This window comes from Dendrobates tinctorius, unplaced genomic scaffold (assembly GCF_039654945.1).
Source record: "Dendrobates tinctorius isolate UK_male_01 unplaced genomic scaffold, ASM3965494v1 ptg000395l, whole genome shotgun sequence".
NCBI classification, from domain to species: domain Eukaryota; kingdom Metazoa; phylum Chordata; class Amphibia; order Anura; family Dendrobatidae; genus Dendrobates; species Dendrobates tinctorius.
The window spans coordinates 1,917,501-1,944,401 of record NW_027362061.1 but is presented as its reverse complement, the minus strand read 5'-3'; the positions used below and the strand labels follow the sequence as shown (position 1 = coordinate 1,944,401).

At 49.1% G+C, this 26,901-nt stretch overlaps 1 protein-coding gene across 3 annotated transcripts in view; it reads right to left on the bottom strand.

The window, feature by feature from the left end:
- The window catches only part of LOC141076206 (gastrula zinc finger protein XlCGF66.1-like), a 50,329-nt gene that overhangs the window by 19,177 nt on the left and 4,251 nt on the right, over positions 1-26,901 (bottom strand). For 2 of the 3 annotated variants that reach the window (XM_073563560.1, XM_073563561.1), the window contains exon 2: positions 18,466-18,524. The exons of the other annotated variant lie outside the window; for it this stretch is intronic. In XM_073563560.1, the coding sequence (XP_073419661.1) occupies positions 18,466-18,483 (18 nt within the window). In that variant the 5' untranslated portion in view covers positions 18,484-18,524. The remainder of the gene's footprint in view (positions 1-18,465; positions 18,525-26,901) is intronic. 3 annotated transcript variants of the gene reach the window in all.

The window sequence follows — 26,901 nt, the reverse complement described above, 5'->3', positions numbered from 1 at the left end:
GGCCATCAGAAAGAACACCAACTCCATCACCATCATCAATCCTCTCTCAGTCCGCCCTGTCCACCGCTACTTCCACCATATGCAGCTCTCAAGTCCAGCTCACCCTCCCAGACACTATGAGTAGGTCAAGAAAGTACTCAGTCTCTCATCTGCGTACACTGGGTTTGAACGCCCACATTGCCAAACTAATCTCGTTTGAGATGATGCCCTTTTGGTTGGTGGAAAGCACAGCTTTCCGCGAACTCATGGCCTATGCAGTACCACGCTATGACCTACCCAGTCGCCACTTCTTCTCTCGCAAAGCCATCCCAGCCCTCCACCATCATGTGAAAGACCGCATTGTCCATGCACTCAAGCAGTCAGTGAGCGGAAAGGTGCACCTCACAACTGATGCATGGTCCAGTCGGCATGGCCAGGGCCGTTACGTGTCCATCACTGCGCACTGGGTTAATGTGGTGGATGCAGGGTCCACAGGGGACAGCGGTGGTGGGACAGTGCTGCCTAGCCCACGGTATAGGAAACAGTTGGCTGTAGGCGTTCGACCCTCCTCCTCCTTCTCCAGAAGCGAAAGCTCGTCCACAGAGCGCAGTCGTACGAGCACTCCATCTGCAGCTGCCACTGTTGCACACGATGTGTCCCCCTATCGAGCAGCTAGTGGAAAGCGTCAGCAGGCTGTGTTGCAGATGATGTGTTTGGGCGACAGACACACCGCCGAGGTGCTGGCCGAGTACTTGAAGCGACAAACTGAGTCATGGCTGGGCAGTGTACATCTTGAGGCAGGCAAGGTAGTTAGTGATAACGGCCGTAATTTTGTGGCAGCCATAGCCCTTTCAAAACTCAGCCACATACCTTGCTTGGCTCACACCTTGAACCTGGTGGTGCAGTGCTTCCTCAAAAATTATCCGGAGTTAACAGCCCTGCTCCAGAAGGTGCGAAGACTGTGCGCGCACATCCGCCGGTCGCCTGTACACTCCGTTCGTATGCAAAGCTGCAGCGATTGCTCCACCTTCCCAACCACCGCCTCATTATCGACATTGCAACAAGGTGGAACTCCACCCTGCACATGGTGGAGCGGCTGTGCGAGCAGAGGCAGGCCATAATGCATTTGTGGGAGGATACACGGCCAGGCACTTTGAGAGCAGACATGGAGTTGACAGGCGTGCAGTGGTCGAAGCTGAAAGACCTTTGTAAAGTCCTTCAGTGTTTTGAGGAATGCACACGGCTGGTAAGCGCAGACGACGCCATCCTAAGCATGAGCATCCCACTTATGCGTCTGCTCATGCAAACTTTGACGCACCTTAAGGAGCAGGCGTCTGCAGCCAATGTTGATGAGGAGGAAGAGGAGGAGGGAATCCTTGATGACATTCAGCCATTGTCTGCTCAGGGACCTCTCCTGGACGAGGTGGAGGAAGAAGAGGAGGAGGAGGAGGATGATGGGGATGATTACTTAGGGGAGGAGGATGCATCTCGTGGGGTAAGTGAAAATGTTGGCGTGGCAAGGTCTGGTACAGGGTTTGTGCGTGACTGGAGGGATGTGGATTTGCCAGAAAGTGCTCCTCCAACCAGCACTCGCAGTGCATCATTGACACCGGGAACATTGGCCCACATGTCAGATTATGCCTTGCGGATCCTAAAAAGGGACCCCCGCATTGCCAAAATGATGAACGATGATGACTACTGGTTGGCCAGCATCCTGGATCCACGCTAAAAAGGCAAATTACAAAACATCATGCCACAGGAGAACCTTGACCTAATATTGGCTAATAAACAAGCAACTCTGGTAAATCGGTTGCTTGAGGCATTCCCAGCACACAGCAGCGGTGATGGTTCTCACACGAGCCGTACGGGCCGGGGGCAGCTTGGCAGAGGTGTTCGTGGTGCACACAGCAGAAGTGGCGTTGGAGACAGGGGTTTCATGACAATGTTGTGGACTGATTTTTCAAATACCGCTCACACAACTGGTAATACTGCATCGATGGAAAGTGACAGGAGACAGTAGTTGTCAACTATGGTTACAAACTACTTTTCCTCCCATATCGATGTTCTCCCACACAGGTCATTCCCCTTTGACTATTGGGCCGCTAAACTGGACACCTGGCCTGAATTGGCACAATATGCCTTACAGGAGCTCGCTTGCCCAGCTGCAAGTGTGCTATCGGAAAGAGTCTTCAGTGCAGCTGGATCAATCCTGACAGAAAAAAGGACCCGTCTGTCAACCAAAAATGTGGATGATCTAACCTTCATTAAAATGAACCACGCATGGGTTTCCAAGGATTTTGTCCCACCTTCCCCTGATGACACATAGGGTGACAGAAAAATGGCTTGCTTTGGTCCACCTCTTCCTGGTACTTCACTTATTTCGCCTTTTGCATCAGCTGAATGTCCAACATCAACATATGCCACTTTCTAAAACTCCCTAACTGTGCTGCCTCCCCCCCCATGGCCGGGGTCAACACCTAGAGCACGACACCGTGCGAGTGCCGTTGCCCTGGACAGGTGGGTAGGCTGACTCTTGGGCGCGGGCACTGGCACAGGGTCCCTCATAGTGCAATCAAGTGTCTCTGACGGTGGTGGTGCACACCCGCCGTCAGACACACCGCTGTACTATGAGGGGCCCAGTGCCAGTACCGACGCCCACGAGTGGGCCCCCCTTGCTTGGGCAGGGCCCCAGCATTTGCAATCTTTACCTCTCCCTGCTCCTCCGCTGTGTAATCTGGGCCGTCAAATCCATACTGGGCCTAACACCGTCTGAGCCTGCCTCCTGAGACATATATTTTGAATGTGTACGCTATCCATACATGTTATCCAGGGATACGGTACCCTTTCTAACCTTTGTGCAATCACGTGCAATCCATACTGGGCCTAACACCGTCTGAGCCTGCCTCATGCTGTATAGACATATATTTTGAATGTGTACGCTATCCATACATGTTATCCAGGGATACGGTACCCTTTCTAACCTTTGTGCAATCACGTGCAATCCATACTGGGCCTAACACCGTCTGAGCCTGCCTCCTGAGACATATATTTTGAATGTGTACGCTATCCATACATGTTATCCAGGGATACGGTACCCTTTCTAACCTTTGTGCAATCACGTGCAATCCATACTGGGCCTAACACCGTCTGAGCCTGCCTCATGCTGTATAGACATATATTTTGAATGTGTACGCTATCCATACATGTTATCCAGGGATACGGTACCCTTTCTAACCTTTGTGCAATCACGTGCAATCCATACTGGGCCTAACACCGTCTGAGCCTGCCTCCTGAGACATATATTTTGAATGTGTACGCTATCCATACATGTTATCCAGGGATACGGTACCCTTTCTAACCTTTGTGCAATCACGTGCAATCCATACTGGGCCTAACACCGTCTGAGCCTGCCTCATGCTGTATAGACATATATTTTGAATGTGTACGCTATCCATACATGTTATCCAGGGATACGGTACCCTTTCTAACCTTTGTGCAATCACGTGCAATCCATACTGGGCCTAACACCGTCTGAGCCTGCCTCATGCTGTATAGACATATATTTTGAATGTGTACGCTATCCATACATGTTATCCGGGGATACGGTACCCTTTCTAACCTTTGTGCAATCACGTGCAATCCATACTGGACCTAACACCGTCTGAGCCTGCCTCATGCTGTATAGACATATATTTTGAATGTGTACGCTATCCATACATGTTATCCAGGGATACGGTACCCTTTCTAACCTTTCTGCAATCAAGTGCAATCCATACTGGGCCTAACACCGTCTGAGCCTGCCTCCTGAGACATATATTTTGAATGTGTACGCCATCCATACATGTTATCCAGGGATACGGTACCCTTTCTAACCTTTGTGCAATCACGTGCAATCCATACTGGGCCTAACACCGTCTGAGCCTGCCTCATGCTGTATAGACATATATTTTGAATGTGTACGCTATCCATACATGTTATCCAGGGATACGGTACCCTTTCTAACCTTTGTACAATCACGTGCAATCCATACTGGGCCTAACACCGTCTGAGCCTGCCTCATGCTGTATAGACATATATTTTGAATGTGTACGCTATCCATACATGTTATCCAGGGATACGGTACCCTTTCTAACCTTTGTGCAATCACGTGCAATCCATACTGGGCCTAACACCGTCTGAGCCTGCCTCCTGAGACATATATTTTGAATGTGTACGCTATCCATACATGTTATCCAGGGATACGGTACCCTTTCTAACCTTTGTGCAATCACGTGCAATCCATACTGGGCCTAACACCGTCTGAGCCTGCCTCATGCTGTATAGACATATATTTTGAATGTGTACGCTATCCATACATGTTATCCGGGGATACGGTACCCTTTCTAACCTTTGTGCAATCACGTGCAATCCATACTGGGCCTAACACCGTCTGAGCCTGCCTCATGCTGTATAGACATATATTTTGAATGTGTACGCTATCCATACATGTTATCCAGGGATACGGTACCCTTTCTAACCTTTGTGCAATCACGTGCAATCCATACTGGGCTTAACACCGTCTGAGCCTGCCTCATGCTGTATAGACATATATTTTGAATGTGTACGCTATCCATACATGTTATCCAGGGATACGGTACCCTTTCTAACCTTTGTGCAATCACGTGCAATCCATACTGGGCCTAACACCGTCTGAGCCTGCCTCATGCTGTATAGACATATATTTTGAATGTGTACCCTATCCATACATGTTATCCAGGGATACGGTACCCTTTCTAAAATCACGTGCAATCCATACTGGGCCTAACACCGTCTGAGCCTGCCTCCTGAGACATATATTTTGAATGTGTACGCTATCCATACATGTTATCCGGGGATACGGTACCCTTTCTAACCTTTGTGCAATCACGTGCAATCCATACTGGGCCTAACACCGTCTGAGCCTGCCTCCTGAGACATATATTTTGAATGTGTACGCTATCCATACATGTTATCCAGGGATACGGTACCCTTTCTAACCTTTGTGCAATCACGTGCAATCCATACTGGGCCTAACACCGTCTGAGCCTGCCTCCTGAGACATATATTTTGAATGTGTACGCTATCCATACATGTTATCCAGGGATACGGTACCCTTTCTAACCTTTGTGCAATCACGTGCAATCCATACTGGGCCTAACACCGTCTGAGCCTGCCTCCTGAGACATATATTTTGAATGTGTACGCTATCCATACATGTTATCCAGGGATACGGTACCCTTTCTAACCTTTGTGCAATCACGTGCAATCCATACTGGGCCTAACACCGTCTGAGCCTGCCTCATGCTGTATAGACATATATTTTGAATGTGTACGCTATCCATACATGTTATCCAGGGATACGGTACCCTTTCTAACCTTTGTGCAATCACGTGCAATCCATACTGGGCCTAACACCGTCTGAGCCTGCCTCATGCTGTATAGACATATATTTTGAATGTGTACGCTATCCATACATGTTATCCAGGGATACGGTACCCTTTCTAACCTTTGTGCAATCACGTGCAATCCATACTGGGCCTAACACCGTCTGAGCCTGCCTCATGCTGTATAGACATATATTTTGAATGTGTACGCTATCCATACATGTTATCCGGGGATACGGTACCCTTTCTAACCTTTGTGCAATCACGTGCAATCCATACTGGGCCTAACACCGTCTGAGCCTGCCTCATGCTGTATAGACATATATTTTGAATGTGTACGCTATCCATACATGTTATCCAGGGATACGGTACCCTTTCTAACCTTTGTGCAATCACGTGCAATCCATACTGGGCCTAACACCGTCTGAGCCTGCCTCCTGAGACATATATTTTGAATGTGTACGCTATCCATACATGTTATCCAGGGATACGGTACCCTTTCTAACCTTTGTGCAATCACGTGCAATCCATACTGGGCCTAACACCGTCTGAGCCTGCCTCCTGAGACATATATTTTGAATGTGTACGCTATCCATACATGTTATCCGGGGATACGGTACCCTTTCTAACCTTTGTGCAATCACGTGCAATCCATACTGGGCCTAACACCGTCTGAGCCTGCCTCCTGAGACATATATTTTGAATGTGTACGCTATCCATACATGTTATCCAGGGATACGGTACCCTTTCTAACCTTTGTGCAATCACGTGCAATCCATACTGGGCCTAACACCGTCTGAGCCTGCCTCCTGAGACATATATTTTGAATGTGTACGCTATCCATACATGTTATCCAGGGATACGGTACCCTTTCTAACCTTTGTGCAATCACGTGCAATCCATACTGGGCCTAACACCGTCTGAGCCTGCCTCCTGAGACATATATTTTGAATGTGTACGCTATCCATACATGTTATCCAGGGATACGGTACCCTTTCTAACCTTTGTGCAATCACGTGCAATCCATACTGGGCCTAACACCGTCTGAGCCTGCCTCATGCTGTATAGACATATATTTTGAATGTGTACGCTATCCATACATGTTATCCAGGGATACGGTACCCTTTCTAACCTTTGTGCAATCACGTGCAATCCATACTGGGCCTAACACCGTCTGAGCCTGCCTCATGCTGTATAGACATATATTTTGAATGTGTACGCTATCCATACATGTTATCCAGGGATACGGTACCCTTTCTAACCTTTGTGCAATCACGTGCAATCCATACTGGGCCTAACACCGTCTGAGCCTGCCTCATGCTGTATAGACATATATTTTGAATGTGTACGCTATCCATACATGTTATCCGGGGATACGGTACCCTTTCTAACCTTTGTGCAATCACGTGCAATCCATACTGGACCTAACACCGTCTGAGCCTGCCTCATGCTGTATAGACATATATTTTGAATGTGTACGCTATCCATACATGTTATCCAGGGATACGGTACCCTTTCTAACCTTTCTGCAATCAAGTGCAATCCATACTGGGCCTAACACCGTCTGAGCCTGCCTCCTGAGACATATATTTTGAATGTGTACGCTATCCATACATGTTATCCAGGGATACGGTACCCTTTCTAACCTTTGTGCAATCACGTGCAATCCATACTGGGCCTAACACCGTCTGAGCCTGCCTCATGCTGTATAGACATATATTTTGAATGTGTACGCTATCCATACATGTTATCCAGGGATACGGTACCCTTTCTAACCTTTGTACAATCACGTGCAATCCATACTGGGCCTAACACCGTCTGAGCCTGCCTCATGCTGTATAGACATATATTTTGAATGTGTACGCTATCCATACATGTTATCCAGGGATACGGTACCCTTTCTAACCTTTGTGCAATCACGTGCAATCCATACTGGGCCTAACACCGTCTGAGCCTGCCTCATGCTGTATAGACATATATTTTGAATGTGTACGCTATCCATACATGTTATCCAGGGATACGGTACCCTTTCTAACCTTTGTGCAATCACGTGCAATCCACACTGGGCCTAACACCGTCTGAGCCTGCCTCATGCTGTATAGACATATATTTTGAATGTGTACGCTATCCATACATGTTATCCGGGGATACGGTACCCTTTCTAACCTTTGTGCAATCACGTGCAATCCATACTGGGCCTAACACCGTCTGAGCCTGCCTCATGCTGTATAGACATATATTTTGAATGTGTACGCTATCCATACATGTTATCCAGGGATACGGTACCCTTTCTAACCTTTGTGCAATCACGTGCAATCCATACTGGGCCTAACACCGTCTGAGCCTGCCTCCTGAGACATATATTTTGAATGTGTACGCTATCCATACATGTTATCCAGGGATACGGTACCCTTTCTAACCTTTGTGCAATCACGTGCAATCCATACTGGGCCTAACACCGTCTGAGCCTGCCTCATGCTGTATAGACATATATTTTGAATGTGTACGCTATCCATACATGTTATCCAGGGATACGGTACCCTTTCTAACCTTTGTGCAATCACGTGCAATCCATACTGGGCCTAACACCGTCTGAGCCTGCCTCATGCTGTATAGACATATATTTTGAATGTGTACGCTATCCATACATGTTATCCAGGGATACGGTACCCTTTCTAACCTTTCTGCAATCACGTGCAATCCATACTGGGCCTAACACCGTCTGAGCCTGCCTCATGCTGTATAGACATATATTTTGAATGTGTACGCTATCCATACATGTTATCCGGGGATACGGTACCCTTTCTAACCTTTGTGCAATCACGTGCAATCCATACTGGGCCTAACACCGTCTGAGCCTGCCTCATGCTGTATAGACATATATTTTGAATGTGTACGCTATCCATACATGTTATCCAGGGATACGGTACCCTTTCTAACCTTTGTGCAATCACGTGCAATCCATACTGGGCCTAACACCGTCTGAGCCTGCCTCCTGAGACATATATTTTGAATGTGTACGCTATCCATACATGTTATCCAGGGATACGGTACCCTTTCTAACCTTTGTGCAATCACGTGCAATCCATACTGGGCCTAACACCGTCTGAGCCTGCCTCCTGAGACATATATTTTGAATGTGTACGCTATCCATACATGTTATCCAGGGATACGGTACCCTTTCTAACCTTTGTGCAATCACGTGCAATCCATACTGGGCGTGAGAACGGCTGGCGAGCTGTTAAGCAAGCTACAGCACCTGTCCAGACAAGTACAGGGATTCCCTAGCGAGGAGACTTATTTGATTGTTTTCAATGTTGGGACAGCAATTTTTGGGGAGCACTATACTCTGGAGAATGATAGATGGGGCCCACCATACACTGGAACATTCCAAAGGTGGACATCAGACACTGGAGCAGCATTTACAGGGCCCATTATACACTAGAGCATTAGAAATGGGGCCCATTATGTTTGGAGCATTATTTGGGCCCATAAGACAGTGGAGCTTCATCCATGGGGACCAACATATACTGTAGCATTATGTGGAGCTCATCATATACTGTTTCAAACATTATATGGGACCAATGATTCTGTATGGAGAAATAGATGGGCCTCGTCATGAGATGTAAAAAGTGAGGTATTTTTCATTGTACTATACCGCTATTTATCTGCCGTATCGGAGCATGATGAGTTGTGGTATGTGTTAAAGGGGCGCTCTTTCGCCCAGGGCACATGAAAACCTGCAGCCAGCCCTCCCCCCCCCCACAACTTTAGCCAAATAACCCCCATTTTTCAGTGCGTAACTTGTATTATGAAGTTAATTAAGGTTGACAAACTTAAGTAAGAAGAATTGATGCTTTTGGCATTCAAATGGGCACTGTAGGTGTGTTTCCTGTCCTCCTCTCACTGCCGACTTTTATTCCCCATTGACTTACATTGGGTTTCGTGTTTCGGGACGACCCCGACTTTTCCCTATAATCGGACGATCTTGCTCGACCCGACTTTTGGAAAAGTCGGGTTTCACGAAACGAAACGCGACCCTAAAAAACCAAAAGTCGCTCAACTCTACTGCTATGTTTTTTACTGCAGAGTATTTTTGCAAATTTTGTCATTTTGTGTTCTCGTGTTTCAACCACTGGGTGGTGTGGGCTTGTCTTACTGACTTGTTCACACTTGTGCATGCCACATACATGTTTTTAATCCATTTTTCCTTGCTAAGCAAGTTGTGGGAGATCCCACCCCTCTCTTGTGTGACATGCACATAAATGAGCTCTTTTACACCACAAGCCCATATACTAAGAGGCGCCTGTCTGTATCCTGTTCATTTAGACACTGTTCACATGCTCAAGTTTTAAATACATTAGATAGGGACTGCTTCGTGAAGGGTTACCGTGAAGTGGTGAAGCAGCTTGGTATATATTTTTTGCAAAAAATGTATCGACTAAATACCCTGTATTTGTTATACAGCACTTGCTGATTACTGCTATGTTTTTTACTGCAGAGTATTTTTGCAAATTTTGTCATTTTGTGTTCTCTTGTGTTTCAACCATTGGGTGGTGTGGGCTTGTCTTACTGACTTGTTCACACTTGTGCATGTCACATACATGTTTTTAATCCATTTTTCCTTGCTAAGTAAGGTGTGGGAGACCCCACCCCTCTCTTGTGTGACATGCACATAAATGAGCTGTTTTACACCACAAGCCCATATACTAAGAGGCGCCTGTCTGTATCCTGTTCATTTAGACACTGTTCACATGCTCAGGTTTTAAATACATTAGCTAGGGACTGCTTCGTGAAGGGTTACCGTGAAGTGGTGAAGTAGCTTGGTATATATTTTTTGCAAAAAATGTATCGACTAAATACCCTGTATTTGTTATACAGCACTTGCTGATTACTGCTATGTTTTTTACTGCACTAAAACACACATAAGGAAAAGAGACAAAACAGGGAAACACCACTTAGCTTTGCTCTGTTGCTTACGCTCCCAGCAACAGAGCCCACCACCTGCGTGCATCTTTTCCTCCGACCGGATCCAACACCATCGTGCAGCCTTGGAGCAAACAGAGTACACCACCTGCGTGCAGCTGTCCAGAAACAGATTCCAGCATATGAGTCCAGCTTTCCAGCAAAAGAGTCCAGCATCTTGAGTTCAGCTTTCCAGCAACAGAGTTCAGCATCATGAGTGCAGCTCTACACCATAGCTGCCACTCCACCAAGCCATGCAAGAACTCCTTGCTGACACCATAGCTGCCACTCCACCAAGCCATGCCAGCCCTCCTCGCAGACACCATAGCTGCCACTCCAGGACTCTGACTGAGCTGCCCGGGACTCTCCTTCAGCTCCATCCTTCACCCAGGCTTGCTTTCAACTGAGAACTATCATCAACAGTGATTGACACTCTTTTATAGAGCAATCACACCTGTTACATAATCACGTGCACTAAACCAAAGTAACCAGAGTGCAATGACCCTAATGGCCACCGGGGGGAAAACTAGAACTGAAACCACCACAGTGCAATGACCCTATTGGCCACCGGGAGCAAAACCACCTTTAGTACATAGCTAAAGGAAAAAAAGGTAACTTGTACATTTTATCTGTCAGATCCAACCTGGATCATGACAACTTAATTATAATTAATATGTTGATATTGAATAGAATTAATTTCGGCCTATTGGTTCGGCCCTCCACAACAGTCATTGTCTCTGGTGTGGCCCCTCGAGAAAACTAATTGTCCACCCCTGTGCTGACAGGTTCCCTTTAACCCCTTTCTGACATTTGACGTACTATTCTGTCCATGTCCCATGGGCCCGTGTGCCCAAGCGTGGGTAGGTACGTCATAGCGATCAGCTCACGGGGGGAGCGCAGCTGATCATGGCCGGGAGTCAGCTGATTATCACAGCTGACACCTGGCACTATGTGCCAGGAGCGGTCACGGACCGCCCCCAGCACATTAACCCCCGGCACAGTGCGATCAAACATGATCGCCGTATACTGGGGGCATAGGGAACACTCACACAGGGAGGAGGCTCTCTGGGCGCATCCCTGAGACCCACGAAACAACGCGATGTGCTCCAAGATGGCCACGGGGGCCTTCCGGGTCCTGCAGGGAGGTGGCTTCTTAGTGCCTGCCGAGAGCAAGTGTAGGAGGAAGAGTCCCCGCTGTGTAGCCGGGCCGGAACCAAGGGGACTGTCACCAAGGTTCCTAGGGGGACTGTTTCCAGGGGACACAATTAGAGGATAGACCAGAGAGAGTTCTAGAAGGGATGGGGGTGAGGCCAGTATAAAAGGGGCTGAGGACGCCAGCAGGGGGCACTCGACCAAGCAGGAGAGGAGTAGGAAGGCTAGAGGGCACCAGAGAGCCAGAGCTAGAAGAAGAGAGCAGCAACTGGAGAGAGACATACCGCAGATAGGAGAGAGACGGCACCGAGCCGTCCAGCAGAGAAACACCGACCGCCCAACCGCGATCCTCGCGGCCGCCACCGCCCGACTCCAGTCCGCGGCTGCGGCCTGTCTGCCATCACCCGCGGCTGCCACAGCTCCACTCCAGCCCTTGGCTGTGACCTGCCCACTGCCGCTCGCGGCTGCTACAGCCCGTCTACAGTCCGTGGCTGCGGCCTGCCCACTGCCACCACAGCCCGTCTCCAGCCAGCGGCCTGCCCACTGCCGCCTGCAGCCGCCGCAGCTCCACTCAAGCCTGCAGCTGCGGCCTGCCTGCTGCCACTCACGGCCGCCACAGCCCATCTCCAAACCGCGGCTGCGCCGCCGCAGCTCCACTCCAGGCCACGGCTGCGGCTTGCCCGCTGCCGCCCGTGGCCACTGCAGCTCAACTCCGGTCCGCGGCTGCGGCTTGACCGCCACCACCCACGGCCCGCCGCTGCCTGTCCCCAGCTTATGGCTGCGGCCTACACACCCCAGTCCCTGAGCAGCGCCGTCCTGCCTCCGCCTGGGCCAAATGCTGCGGAAAGTTATCCGAGAAAGCCAGAGTCCTTGGGCGGCCCCCATCGTGTTAGTCCACAAGAAGGATGGCACCTTGCGGATCTGTGTGGACTATCAAAAGTTGAACGCCTGTACCATCAAAGACTCGTACCCGCTACCCGGATACAGGAGTCCCTATCCGCCCTGGGTAAGGCGACATACTTCTCGACCCTAGATCTGGCCAGCGAGTACTGGCATGTGCCAATGTCAGAGGAAGACAGTGCCAAGACCGCGTTCATCCTACCCCGGGTTGGCCAATGCCCCTGGGACCTTCCAACGGCTAATGGAGCGGTGTCTGGGAGATCTCAATTTCGAGGCCACGTTGATATACCTGGACGACATTATTATCTATGCCGCCACATTTGAGGACCACCTGCGGCGAGTGGGGCAGGTGCTCGGTCAGCTGCAAAAGTACTGGTTGAAGGTAAAATCCCAGAAATGCCACCTGTTTCGTATGCAGATTGAGTATCTGGGACATACTGTCTCCGCCGAAGGCGTGAGGCTGTCCATGGAAAAGGTCGTCGCTATCCAAGGGTGGCCTACTCCCAAGACGGTAAAAGGCGTACGAGCTTTTCTGGAGTTGGCCGGATATTACCATCGCTTCATAAAGAATTTCACCTGTCGAGCCCGAGCCCTGCAAGACCTGCTGAAGGGGGCCCGTGCCGGAGCAAATGGTTGGAAGATTCAGTGGCGAGAACCGCAGGAGGAGGCCTTCCGAGATCTCAAAACCGCACTTTTGGATGCCCCAGTGTTAGCTTATGTGGATTTCTCGCAGCCGTTCATACTGCACACCAACGGGAGCCTACACAGGCTAGGAGCTGTGTTGTCACAAGTCCAAGACAGGTCAGAGGGAGTGATTGCTTACGGCAGTCAATCACTCCACGACTCCGAACGTAATCCTGACAATTACAGCTCCTTTAAACTCGAGCTCCTCGCGGTAGTGTGGGCGGTTCGCAGAGTACCTGGCAGCCTCTGAGGTAGTGGTATGAACTGACAACAATCCGCTGGCCCACCTCGATAATGCCAAACTGGGGGCCCTGGAGCAACGATGGGTGGCCTGAAAGGCCAAGTTCAAATACAAAATGTGGGAACGGAAAATGTGCACGCCGATGCCCTTTCCAGGATTCGACGTACGACTCCGGGGCGGAGCCGAGACGAACTAGAAGGAGAAGACGGCATTCGCTCTGGCCCCCGCTGGACTCACAGCTGCGACCCGAGAACAATCCCACATAGGACCCGCCAGGGGCATGTTAGAACAATTCCGGGATAAATGGATTCAACAGCAACAAGAAGATGGAGAGATTGGACCCCTGCGTCAATGGGTGGCCACGGGTTGAATACCTAGCGACACTCAGAGGCAGACTTTGACTCAGGACGCTTTGCTAATGCTACATCAATTGGAGAAATTGGTAATCAAAGGAGGACTGAGTTACCGAAAAGCAGTGTCACGGACAACATCAGCGATAGCCTGACAGGTAGTAAAACCAGGAGCCCAACTCAGTGAACTTGCTCGCGAGGCTCATGAAAAGGGGGCTCATTTTGGGGCACAAAAGACTTTTCAGTGGTTACAGCGAATGGCCTACCATCCCCGCTTGCAGAACGCAGTGGAAGAAATTTGCCGTTAGTGCTGCCTGTGTGAGCTAACCAAACCACCCACGCAACGGGCCCCAGTGCAGACAATAGTAACGGCAGCACCCCTTGAACTCTTGATGATAGATTATCTAACCATTGGTCCCGCGCACCAGGGGTATGAACATTGTCTCGTCATGGTGGACCATTTCACCAAATTTGCCGTGGTGACCACTACCTGAGATCAAACCATGGAGTCGGCCGCCTACGCAATTTGTCAAAACTTTATCCAAGTATACGGCCGCCCCCAATGAATTCATTCAGACTAGGGTGCGTGCTTCATGGGAAAAGTAATGGAAGAATTACACCGCCTATATGGTATCGATAAATCACGAACTACTCAATACCACCCTCAAGGGAATGGGGCCTGCAAGCGATTTAATTGGACATTGATCCAAATGCTACGTACCCTGGAAAGCGACTGAAAGGCCCGCTGGCCCGAATATATCCCTGAACTGGTGTGGGTTTATAACAACCGGGTACATTGAGTCACTGGCTACACTCCATACTCGCTGCTATTCGGCCGGGAAGGCAAGGGAATCACGGAGGTGGAGTTAGATCCGGATGAGGAACAACCATGGACGGGGGTCTCCTCGTGGGTCCGGAATCACCGGTATCAGCTACAAACCCTGCACTGAATCGTCCACACAAAACTTCAGGACCTGGAACACCCGAGGGGGGACTCCGCCTCGATCCATCGACCTCCAGGCAGGAGATTGGGTATTCGTATGAGATCAATGCCCCCAAAGCAAGTTGGAACCCCGCTGGGAAGAAAGTCCCTATCGGGTTTTGCTCCGAGTAAGCCCTGATGGGCCAGTGTACAAAATACAATCTGAAAAAGATGGGGACCACCCTACCCGTACCGTACACAATATGTTACGACCCTGTACGTCCACAGACCCTGCACGACCCGAGGCCCCTCCTCAGGTCTCAGAACCCCCGCCAGCAGTATGGGATGAGGACAACGAGGAAGACCCTCCAGCAGTACAGACAAACACTTCCAGGAATAATATTCCAGCGGACCCGGTCGACCCACCACCTTCCACCGCCCCAGATGACTCCACCACAGTCGAACCACGATGCTCCGAGCGGTCAACAGCTGGCAAACTCCCCGAACACTACGAACAGGATCAGTTCGTGTGGCAGAAAATACTTTTATCTCGAGAAACAGGCCCAGGACCCTCCAAGCCCTCGCCCGAGGACTTGCGAGCATACAGGATGGGGGAGTGTAGGAGGAGGAGTCCCCGCTTTGTATCCGGGCTGGAACCAAGGGGACTGTCACCAAGGTTCCTAGGGGGACTGTTTCCAGGGGACACAATTAGAGGACAGACCAGAGAGAGTTCTAGAAGGGATGGGGGCAGGGCCAGTAAAGGGGGCTGAGGACGCCAGCAGGGGGCACTCGACCGAGCAGGAGAGAAGGAGCAGGAAGACTAGAGGGCGCAAGAGAGCCAGAGCTAGAAGAAGAGAGCAGCGACTGGAGGGACTGGAGACCCACCGCAGATAGGAGACAGCACCGAGCCATCCAGCAGAGAAACACCAACCGCCCGACCGCGCTCCTCGCGGCCCCCACTGCCTGACTCCAGTCCGCGGCTGCGGCTTGCCCGCTGTCACTCGCGGCCGCCTCAGCCAGTCTCCAGCCAACGGCTGCGGCCTGCCCGCTGTCGCCCATGGCCGCCGCAGCTTCCCTCCAGCCTGCGGCTGTGGCCTGCCCGCTGCCGCCCGCGTCTCAACTCCGGTCTGCGGCTTGTCCGCCGCCACCCATCCCCAGCTTGTGGCTGCGGCCTACACACCCCGGTCCCCGGGCAGCGCTGTCCTGCCTCCGCCGGGAAGCGCCAAGCAGAGGAACTCTTCAGGGGCCTGCTGTGCCCTTGCTTCGCCTGGGCGTAGGAGTGCCTGAAGTCTACGCCAGATCCTCGTTGGCTGGGCCCAGCGGCTGAAACGCCGAAGCAGCACCGATCACCACTCTGCTGGACGTCAGAGAGAATAAGTGACACGTTGTAGTTAATACCCTGGACCCGTAGTCGGCCATACCATGGCCCTATAGTGACCGGTCTTGATCGGGTAGTCGTGTTCGTGTTACCAGTGTATTCTTGTTTTGATCCCTGCGAGGGTAACTGTTGTTAGCTTGTTGGTTACTCAAGATAGCCCCTATAGGTACACATATATATAAAAAGATAAATCTTAAGTTCATCCCGTCTCCTGTCTCGTCACTGCATCCCGCGTACCTGCGATTACTACACAGGCGCTGAGAAGCCGCCTGCAGTGCCTGTCAGATTGCTAATGTCCCACATTGAGACAATATAATAAAGTTAAAAAAAAATCATGCGTAAAAATAATTTTTAAAAAATTCCTAGATGAAAAAAACAACAAAATTCCCTAATAAATTATTTTTTTTGTAAATAAAAAACAATAAAAGTACACATATTTAGTATCCCAATAGTTAACCCCTTCAGTGATTCCCTTAAAAAAAGGCAAAAAACAATGCTTCATACCGCCGAGCAAAAAGTGCAATAACACGCGATCAAAAAGATGGATATAAATAAACATGGTACCGCTGACAACATCATGTTGTCCCGCAAAAAACGAGCCGCCATACAGCATCATCAGCGAAAAAATAAAAATGTTATAGCTCGCAGAATAAAGCGATGCAAAAACAATTATTTTTTATATAAAATTATCTTTATTGTATAAAAGCGCCAAAACATAAAAAATTGATATAAATGAGGCATCACTGTAATTGTACTGACCCGAAGAATAAAGTCCCTTTATCAATTTTACCGCACGCGGAACGGTGTAAACGCCCCCCCCAAAAGAAATTCATGAAATGCTGGTTTTTGTTCATTCTGCGTCCCAAAAATCGAAATAAATAGCGATCAAAAAAGTCACGTGCCCGAACATGGTACCAATAAAAACGTCAACTCGTCCCGCAAAAAATAAGACCTCACATGACTCAGTGGGTCAAAATACGGAAAAATTATAGCTCTCAATATGTGGTGATGCAAAAACTATTTTTACAATAAAAAGCGTCTTTTAGCGTGTGACAGCTGCCAAATATAAAAACCGCCATAAATAGTAAATCAAACCCCCCGTTATCACCCCCTTAGTTAGGGAAAAATAATACATTTTTTTTAATTTTATTTATTTCCATTTTCCCATTAGGGTTATGGTTAGGGCTAGGCTTAGGGTTGGGATTAGGGGTGTGTTGGGGTTAGGGTTGGAGTTAGAATTGGGGGGTTTCCACTGTTCAGGCACATCAGGGGCTCTCCAAACGTGACAAGGCATTCTGATCTCAATTTCAGACAATTCTGCTTTGAAAAAGTCAAACGGTGCTCCTTCCCGTCCAAGCTCTGCCATGTGCCCAAACAGTGGTTTACCCCACATACTCAGGATAAATTGGACAACAACTTTTGGGGTCCAATTTCTCCTGTTACCCTTAGGAAAATAAAAAAAAATTTGGGACTAAATGATCATGTTTGTGGAAAAAATATGATTTTTTTATTTTCACGCTCAGGCGTTATAAACTTCTGTGAAGCCCTTGGGGGTTCAAAGTGCTCACCATTCCAAAACGTCACTACTTCCCTTCCGAGCCCCAACGTGTGCCCATACAGTAGTTTTCTCCCCCAAAAAAGTCTAACGGCGCTCCTTCCTTTCCGAGCTCTGCCATGCGCCGAAACAGTAGTTTTCTCCCACATATGGGGTATCAGCATACTCAGGACAAATTGCACAATACCTTTTGCGGTCCAATTTCTCCTGTTACCCTTGCTAAAATAAAAAAATTGGACGTGAAGTAATTTTTTTGTGAAAAAAGTTAAATGTTCATGTTTTGAGCACCTTGAGGGGTGCGGTTTTATAATGGTGTCACTTTTGGGTATTTTCTATCATATAGACCCCTCAAAGTGACTTCAAATGTGATGAGGTCCCTAAAAAAATGGTGTTGTAAAAATGAGAAATCGCTGGTCAAATTTTAACTCTTAAAGCTTCCTAACACAAAAAAAATTGGTTCCAAAATTGTGCTGATGTAAAGTAGACATGTGGGAAATGTTAATTACACTCTCTGGCAGAAGTTATGTCGCTTATCCATGTTATGTAAATAAAAGCTTATAACCTGACGTTAAATTCATCCATTGGTTGCATAAATTATTCTTTTGAAAGCTGAAACCTTCCGAAATGTGTTTTAGGTTAAGAAAATAAATTGGCATCACTGCAGAAATATTGATTATTTAATGGATTCAGAATGGTCAGATTTTGGCAAGACAAAAGTTTTGTTGGCCACAGAGAGTAATGTGATAGTCAAACAATTAACTTAAAATACAAATATATGTTGCATAACATTGGTGAATGAAGTTGTGGTGCTATTAGAGTCATATTTAATATTTTGTGTGACTTCCATGAGTTTGAAGGACTGCATACATGCGGTTCAGCAATGATTCATACAAATTATTAATGAAGTCATCAGGAATAGCACAGAATGCAGTCTTACCTGCCTCCCAGTGTTCATCTAGATTCTTTGGTTTTGTCTTCCAAGCTTCCTCTTTCATCCTACCCCAAAAAAAAAAAATTGCAGGTTTCAGCAGAGACACATGGAAGGTGTTGGGGACACGGAGCGAGGCAGGCAACCTCAATTTGTAAGCAACATCGTTGACTCGTCTTAGAATCTCGAAAGGGCCAATGTGTAAGATGGCATCTTGAGTCGGCTATATCTCGAGGAGAGCCAGACTTTGTCACTCGGACTGAAAGGAGGAGAGACGCCTCTTGTCGGCATGCTTCTTCATCCTTCCTGACGCTTTGTCGAGTGATTTGTTAACATCGTCCCAGATTTTAGAAAACTCTTGAGACCAGGAGTCGGCCGCTGGTAACCCCGAGGCAGAAGACACTGGAAGAGGCATGCCCGGATGTTGCCCAAAAACAATGAAAAAGAGAGTCTTAGCTGAGGACTTGCTGGAGTGATTATTAAAGGCAAATTCTGCCCAAGGAAACAGACCTACCCAGTTATTTTGGTGAGCATTGGTAAAGAGTCGAAGGTAGATAGCCAAAACTTAATTAGTCCGTTCTACCTGACCATTGGACTGTGGATGGTAGGCCGAGGAGAAGTTCAGTGACACCCTCATGATTCCGCACAGCACCCTCCAAAAGCGAGAAGTAAATTGAACCCCCCCTGTCGGATACGATGTGCCTAGGAAATCCGTGGAGTCTGAAAATATGCTCCATGAAAATCTTTTCCAACTCAGGAGTGTAAGGCAGACCAGACAGGGGGACAAAATGAGCCATCTTTGAGAACCAATCCACAACTAGTGCAACCAGCTGAATTCGGAAGGTCGGTAATGAACTCCATGGCAATATGTTGCCAAGGAGCAGACGGAACTGGAAATGGAAGGAGGGTACCATGAGGTAAATGTCGAGGAACTTTGTTTTTGGCACAGGAAGGGCACGAGGCGACGAAGTCCTTAATATACTGGCGCAGGGTGGGCCACTAGTAGTAGCGAGCGATGAGAAGGAAAGTCTTCTTTACTCCGGTGTGCCCAGCCAACTTGGAAGAATGTCCCCAGAGTTACACTTTCCTCCTGTTGCTCTCAGCTACAAAGGTCTTACCGGGCGGCAGGACGGTCAACTTTAAAGGAGCCACAGTGATGACTTTAGAAGGATCCACAATGTACGCTGGTTCCTCCTCCACATCCCCCGGCTGAAATGACCTAGAAAGTGCGTCCGCCTTGGCATTCCTGTCACCTGGCCGGAAGCGAAGCTCGAAATCAAACTGAGCGAAGAACAGGGACCACCTGGCCTGACGTGGGTTAAGTCTCTGTGCGGATTGGAGGTAGGCCAGATTAATGTGGTCGGTGAAAATTACAAACGGATGCACGGAACCTTCGAGGAGATATCACCACTCTTCCAGCGCAAGTTGAATGGCCAACAGCTCGCGGTCTCCGATGGTATTGTTGCATTCCGCTGCCGAAAACACTTTGGGGAACAAGCCACAAGGAACCAAGCGACCCTGCGAGGTCCTCTGTAAGAGCACGGCACTGACCCCCATAGAAGAAGCGTCCACTTCCGGAGGAAAGGGTTTATTAGACTCGGGACGATGTAATACAGGAGCCATAGAAAAAGAGCATTTTAAGAGAAGAAAGGCGTCCTCTGCTTCTGGAGTCCAAACCTTGGAGCAGGTACCTTTATGGGTGAGCAATGAGATTGGCTTGGTTACGGTGGAGAAATGGGGAATGAACTGCCTGTAGTAATTTGCAAAGCCGAGAAATCACTGAATAGCCTTCACTCCGCAGGGTGGGTGTCATGGGAAGCCTAGGTAACTTTAGGCTAAAACCCCGGGGCCCCTGCGGTGTCCCCCAGACTAGGGGAAACCCTGTCTGTCCCTCAACCCAGGGTTTACACTGAAGGTGTGCCTGCCTGGGCCTCCACCCTGTCCCTGTCTCCTGTCCAGCCCTAAGCTGAACCCACCACCCTCCACCCAGTGAGGAGACCAAACACCAGACCCCACAAATACGTATGGACAGGGGTAAAGGGAATGCACCACACCGCGTACACACAGGGGAACACAATAATGTGCAAGGGCAACCAAATACTACAACACAGGGAGACAAATGGTAACAACGGAATATACTACACCAGAAACAGTATGCTCCTTAGACCACCACTCCAGACCGGTATCGCTAGCACAAGGCAAGAGCTATAGTCGGCGATGCCCATAGTCACGCAGGACAATTTAAAGACAGTGGGCGTGGCTAAGACTTCAGCCAGAATGACAACCTGGTTAACCCAATCCAAGCCGGATCAGAAGACCAACCAGCGTCGCTGAGAACAAAGTGGTAGGATGGGGTATTACCGCTGTCTGCCGGACACCCTGGTGCGAACAGTGTCCGACATGACAGTGGGGTCCAATTGAGTACAGCAGGCACCTTCTTGGGATCCATCCTGTTAGGAACGGTGGAACGCACTAAATAAAATTATAAATAAAGTGCGTTCGCCGCTCGGGGTCCACCGTGCGGTAGCTGGAAAAAACGCAGCTAGGTGATGACAGAGCAATGAGGCGGTAGTGTGCACGGGGTTAAATATCACCCTGGTGCACTAAGCAATCTGTTAAACTCACAGAGCTGCTAATTACAAATAATAAATATAACAGTGCTGAGCCTGTTATATACACAGGAACTCAGCGGCACACAAGCGGTGAAAGGTCACCGGAGTAGTTATATATAACGGAACTACATCCGCAAGGACCTACCGTAAATACTTGTGTGAACAGCGTTGCAACCGCGAACGCAGACAAAAGCTGCTACAGCAGCGCGGCGTGGTAAGTGCCGCAGGTTAACACCGCAGTAACGCAAGCGCAATGTTAGACGCTAGCAGATGTGCTTGTGGAGCAATGGCGCGCTGGCGCTAATACTGGCTGTAACTCATTCCCACACACAGTCGTAATATCATAGGAATGGGGTTTCAAATGAGTCATTCACCAGATCATGCATCCATCAACATACACACAGCAGCAAGTATGACTATACTAGCGCATGGCGGAACAGCCATGCGCGCTTTTTATAGCAAACGGGACCTTCCGGAAATCTCCAGGTCTCCAAGAGGAGCCATTGGGATCCGGAGCAGGACCTGAGCACCTGACTCCTGAACTCCAATGGGAGGTCGTCCCATGAGCATGCTCAGATGAGGGAATGAAGGACTTAGCCTCTGGGGAGAGTTGCCGCAAGGCATCAGATGAGGGAATGAAGGACTTAGCCTCTGGGGAGAGTTGCCGCAAGGCTATCTCCTCTGCATTCTCCTCTGCAGTAGATGAAGAGCAGGAGACTGCAGAATGTGAGGATCTAGATTTCAGCATAGAAGAGGCAGAAATCTGACTCCTAACACATCCTTAGCCCTGTATCAGAGATGTAACCCAGGAAGGGTAAGTATGTTTGCTCAAAGATACATTTTTCAAATTTAGCATAAAAGTTATTCTCCCTCAGACGCTGGAGAACCAGACGAACACTTCTTCTGTGAGACGGTAGTTCAGAAGAGAAGACAAGGATGTCATCTAGGTACACCACTACACAGGAATATAGGAGGTCCTGGAAAATATCATTGACAAATTCTTGGAAGACTGCTGGGGCATTGCAGAGGCCAAACGGCATAACTAGATACTCATAGTGGCCGTCTTGGGTCTTAAAAGCAGTCTTCTACTCGTTCCCGGAGCGGATACGAATCAAGTTATAGGCGCCCCGGAGGTCGAGTTTAGTGAAGATAGGAGCCCCTCTGAGCAGGTCAAAGAGACCCGGGATAAGAGGTAGTGGATATCTGTTTTTGACTGTGATGTTATTCAGTCCCCTGTAGTCAATGCAGGGGCGGAGCAAACGTCCTTCTTCTTGATGAAGAAAAATCCCGCTCCGGCAGGAGAGGAAGATTTCCGGATGAAGCCTCTGGACAAGTTTTCCTGAATATTCTCCGACATGGCCCGAGTCTCCGCCGGAGACAAAGGGTAAATCCTCCCCCTGGGCGGCGAGGAACCGGGAACAAGCTCGATCGGGCAATCATAAGGGCGGTGCGGAGGCAGGACCTCAGCCTCCTTTTTATTGAAGACATCCGCATAGCCCAAATAAGCCGAAGAAAGACCTGCGGGAGCAGAGTTGGAATGTGGGGGATTAACAGGACGAACTGGCTGCAGACACTGTCTCTGGCAGGAGGACCCCCAACGAAGCACCTCACCTGAGCGCCAATCAAGAATAGGTTCATGGAGCCCAAGCCAAGGCAACCCAAGCAACAGGGCATGTGAGAGGTTCGGTAGTATGTCTGTCCAGGGAAATGACAGCAATCTGAAGCCTCCTGACAGTCTCGAGACAAATGAAGTTGCCTGCCGCACCCAAATCCACATAAGCCACCTCAGAGTAACGTCTCTGCTCCTGGTATATCAAAACAGACAAAGTCAAGGGGGATGAGGAATTTCCCGAGAAGGGCTCCCCTACCTGTCCTAGAGGAAGAAGTAAACCAGCCTCTCTGGAAGCCTCGCGAGATCGTTCCTGGAAACGCAAATCTATGCGTGTGGCCAAGGAGATGAGATCCTCCAAGGACGTTGGAGTATCTCGCCCCGCAAGCTCATCCTTAATCCGGAGTGACAACCCAGGCCAGAAGGCTCCAACCAGAACGTCATTATTCCACCCCAACTCGGAAGCTAGGATGCGGAAGCAGATGGCATACTGAGCTAGTGACAGGGAACCCTGGCGAAGGTTAAAAAGGGCCCCAGTCATAGAGACCAGCCTTCCCGGCTCATCGAAGACACTGCGAAAAGTTTCCAAAAAGGTTGCCAATTGGGAGACAATGTGGTCATCACGCTCCCACAGGGGATTCACCCAAGCCAATGCCTCTCCCTCTAGAAGAGATACAATGAAAGCCACCTTTGCACGGTCGGTGGGATACTGCAGGGGCAAGAGTTCAAAATGGATGCTACACTGAGTCAAAAACCCCCTGCACTGTTTGGGATCCCCAGAAAACTTAGGTGGCTTGCACGGACGACGTGGGAAATATGGCAGGGAGACAAGGCCAGCGTCACGGGATGCTACTTGAACGGAAGCTGCAGAAAACGTGGTGCTGGTGGGGTCCATGGCCTGGTTATTCTGTAACGCCTCAGTGAGGCGAGCTATAAGGCCTCTTTCACACTTCCGTTTTTTACAATCAGTCACAATCCGCCAGGTTTTGAAAAAAAACGGATCCTCAAATTTTTTTTGAGGATCCGTTTTTTTCCCATTGACTTGCATTAATGGCGGATTGTGCCGGATTGCTGTCCGTTGCATCCGTTTTTTGTGAGGATCCGCCAAAAGTTGCTGTCCTCAAAAATTTCAAAACGGAGCTTGTAAGCTTTTTTTCTCTGGCGGATCCTGCAAACACTGATTGGGTGCCAGACAAAAAAAAAAAAAAAAAATTCTCTCTCTCTCTCTCTCTCTCTCTCTCTCTCTCCCTCCCCCCTTCCCGGCCAGCGATTCCTTTAAATTTCTTCATTTTCAGGATCCGTCTAAAAACGGATCCTGTGCCATCCGTTCACATCAGTTGAGAACGGATCCGCTTGTCCGCCTTTTTGGCGGATTATAACTGATGCAAAAAACTGAAGTGTGAAAGAGGCCTAACAGTGGACCCTCTGGACCGTGGAACAGATTGCCCAGGGCGAGCCGACCTAGTGAAGACCGACCCCTATACAGGGATTGTCAGGGACAGGCCTAGGGCTCTCTACAACCACGGTAGCCAGTACCAAGGTACTCAGATAGCGGGAGAGACATGGAACAGAAGGATAACTGAGGAGACTGGCAAACACCGGGGCACTAGGAACGGGCATATGGAACAGAGCACAGGAGTATAGCAGAGCATGTGCCAGGAGGCACAACAGAGCACTAGACAGAGTACAGGGACAGAGCTTATGCCAGGTGGCACAACAGAGTACAAGGCAGAGTACAGGGACTGAACTTGTACCAGGAGGCTCAACAGAGCAACAGGCAGAGTACAGGGATTGAGCTTGTGCCAGGAGGCAAAACAGAGTACAAGGCAGAGTACAGGGACTGAGCTTGTGCCAGGAGGCACAACAGAGCAACAGGCAGAGTACAGGGATTGAGCTTGTGCCAGGAGGCACAACAGAGCAACAGGCAGAGTACAAGGACACGGACGTGCAGGATAGTGCACATAGAGTATTGACACGGGCCTGGGTCACAGAAGTAGGAGCTTAAACAATAACCAGGCGCCAGAGAAAAGAGGAAGCAGGTTCAAATAACCCCCACCTTACCTGTATTGGCTGCTGGGGTTTCCGGGTCAGGATATCCAAGTGTATAAAGGACCTGGTAGGGGGCGTGGCCACCCTGGTCAGGACATCACAGAAGCTACAGGACCTTGGAGGAGGCGTGCCCGCCCTCCAAGAGTGTCAGAGCGCATGTGCCGAGCCTTGGAGTCTCCAGTAGTGCGGGGAGCACGGCAGGACCGAAGGACAGGAACGGAGGAGCGGGCACAGAGGTAACAGTGGCACGACCAGCCGCAGGGGGAGAGCGGCCAGTGGTGGTAACAGCACGTTATATGAATGAAATTTTACCACTAACATGAAGTACAATATGTCACGAGAAAACAATGTCAGAATCCCCGGGATCCATGGAAGTTCCAGAGTTATCACCTCATAAAGGGACAGTGGTCATAATTGTAAAAATTGGCCTGATCATTAACGTGCAAACCTCCCTTGGGGGTTAAGGGGTTACAGGCAAAGCGCACACACTACTCTTCCAACCTTGTTCCCGAGGTTCACTTCTCTGGTCTGTGTAGTGTGAGTACTGAGGCTCCATACTTTTGGAATAAGTTATAACAGTCCAGCAAACCCTTATGGGAAGGCCCATCATCCGCTGTGGAGACATACGGGTCAAGATGGGCTACGGCCAACCAGAGCTCCTCAGCTCCCAGCTCACTTGTGAGGACATCACTGGCTGAGGTGCATCTGTACAACTCCTCACTAGGACTCCTTACGTCCATTCGATGAGGACCATGCACTCCTTGCTGTGGCACTGCATATCTAGGGCACAGTTCTGTACGGTTTAAGGAGGCCTCCCAGCCTGAGCTAAGGACTTCATCCTGTTGCACACCATGGCAAAGTTCTACCCCTTTAATTGGGCCTTCTGCTACCCCTGGGCAATACTATGCACTGTTTAAGTAGGCCTCAGCTAAGGCCTCTTTCACACATCAGTGTTTTTGCGCCAGTCGCAATCCGTCAGTGCGTCGCAGATTGTGAAAAACTGATGCGACGGATCCGTTTTTCCATCCATTTCTTCCGGATTTTGATGTATCCGTTGAAAGGATAGCTAGAATGAAAGGATAGAAAGAAAGACTAGATAGTGTGGTGCAGTGACCACTCTGACAGCTAGGGGCGCTGTATGGGTAATGACATTGTGGCAATAGAGATAGGATGAGTGGCAGGATGCTGAATGATCGTTATGTATCCCAAGGTGGGTGGCCTTGGGATGAAGGCTTGATTATGTGTTGATCAGCAGAGGTACTGCTGAGGTTCTGTTTCAGTGTATTAGAGAAGCCTTCAGGTGGTTGGTGAGACGGGTGGAACCAGCCACCTACAAACCCACTCAGGGGCGTGTGTCTAAAACGCCCATAGTAAAGCCTATGTGTGTATGGTTGTAGGACCTGCGAGTAGGTCATAGCCATGTGATCCGGTGGGCGTGGCTACGGACCATATAAGGTGACCGGCTTAGGTCACAAGAGAGAATGCCTGGACCTGATTGGTCCATATGGAAGGTCTCGGCAGGCCGACTGATGAAAGATGTCGCTGCCTTCCTGAACAGCACCTGTGGAGGCTGTGTATAATGGCTGCATGTGTCTGGCAGTTCTCAGGAGATGGGATGAACGTCTGAAGTGTGAAGCAGCTATGAGGTAACCCGGCCACGGGGTGAGCTGTGTATAGGCGAGAGCCTGCGTACTGGACATTGCATAACCTGTGTGACCACAGGGTTAACAGAGCGGAGCTCTGTCATGAACGTTATGCTGTTGATATGAAGAGCCCGTTGCAGAATCTGGTTTATGCTAATAACCCGCATGGACTGTTGATGTTTTATGAAAAACCCGTGCCGGACCTGGTTATTTGGCTACCAAGCGAGTGTCCCCAACCTGAGTAACAAGCGCTACCTTACAATAGAAAGAATAGATAGAAAGAATAGATAGAATAGATAGAAAGTGTAGATAGAAAGAATAGATAAATAGAAAGGATAGATAGATAGAAAGAATAGATAGATAGGATAGATAGAAAGAATAGATAGAAAGGATGGAAAGAATAGATAGATGGATAGATAGAATAGATTGATAGAATAGATAGAAAGTGTAGATAGAAAGAATAGATAGATAGATAGATAGACTAGATAGAAAGGATAGATAGAAAGAATAGATGGATAGATAGAAAGAATAT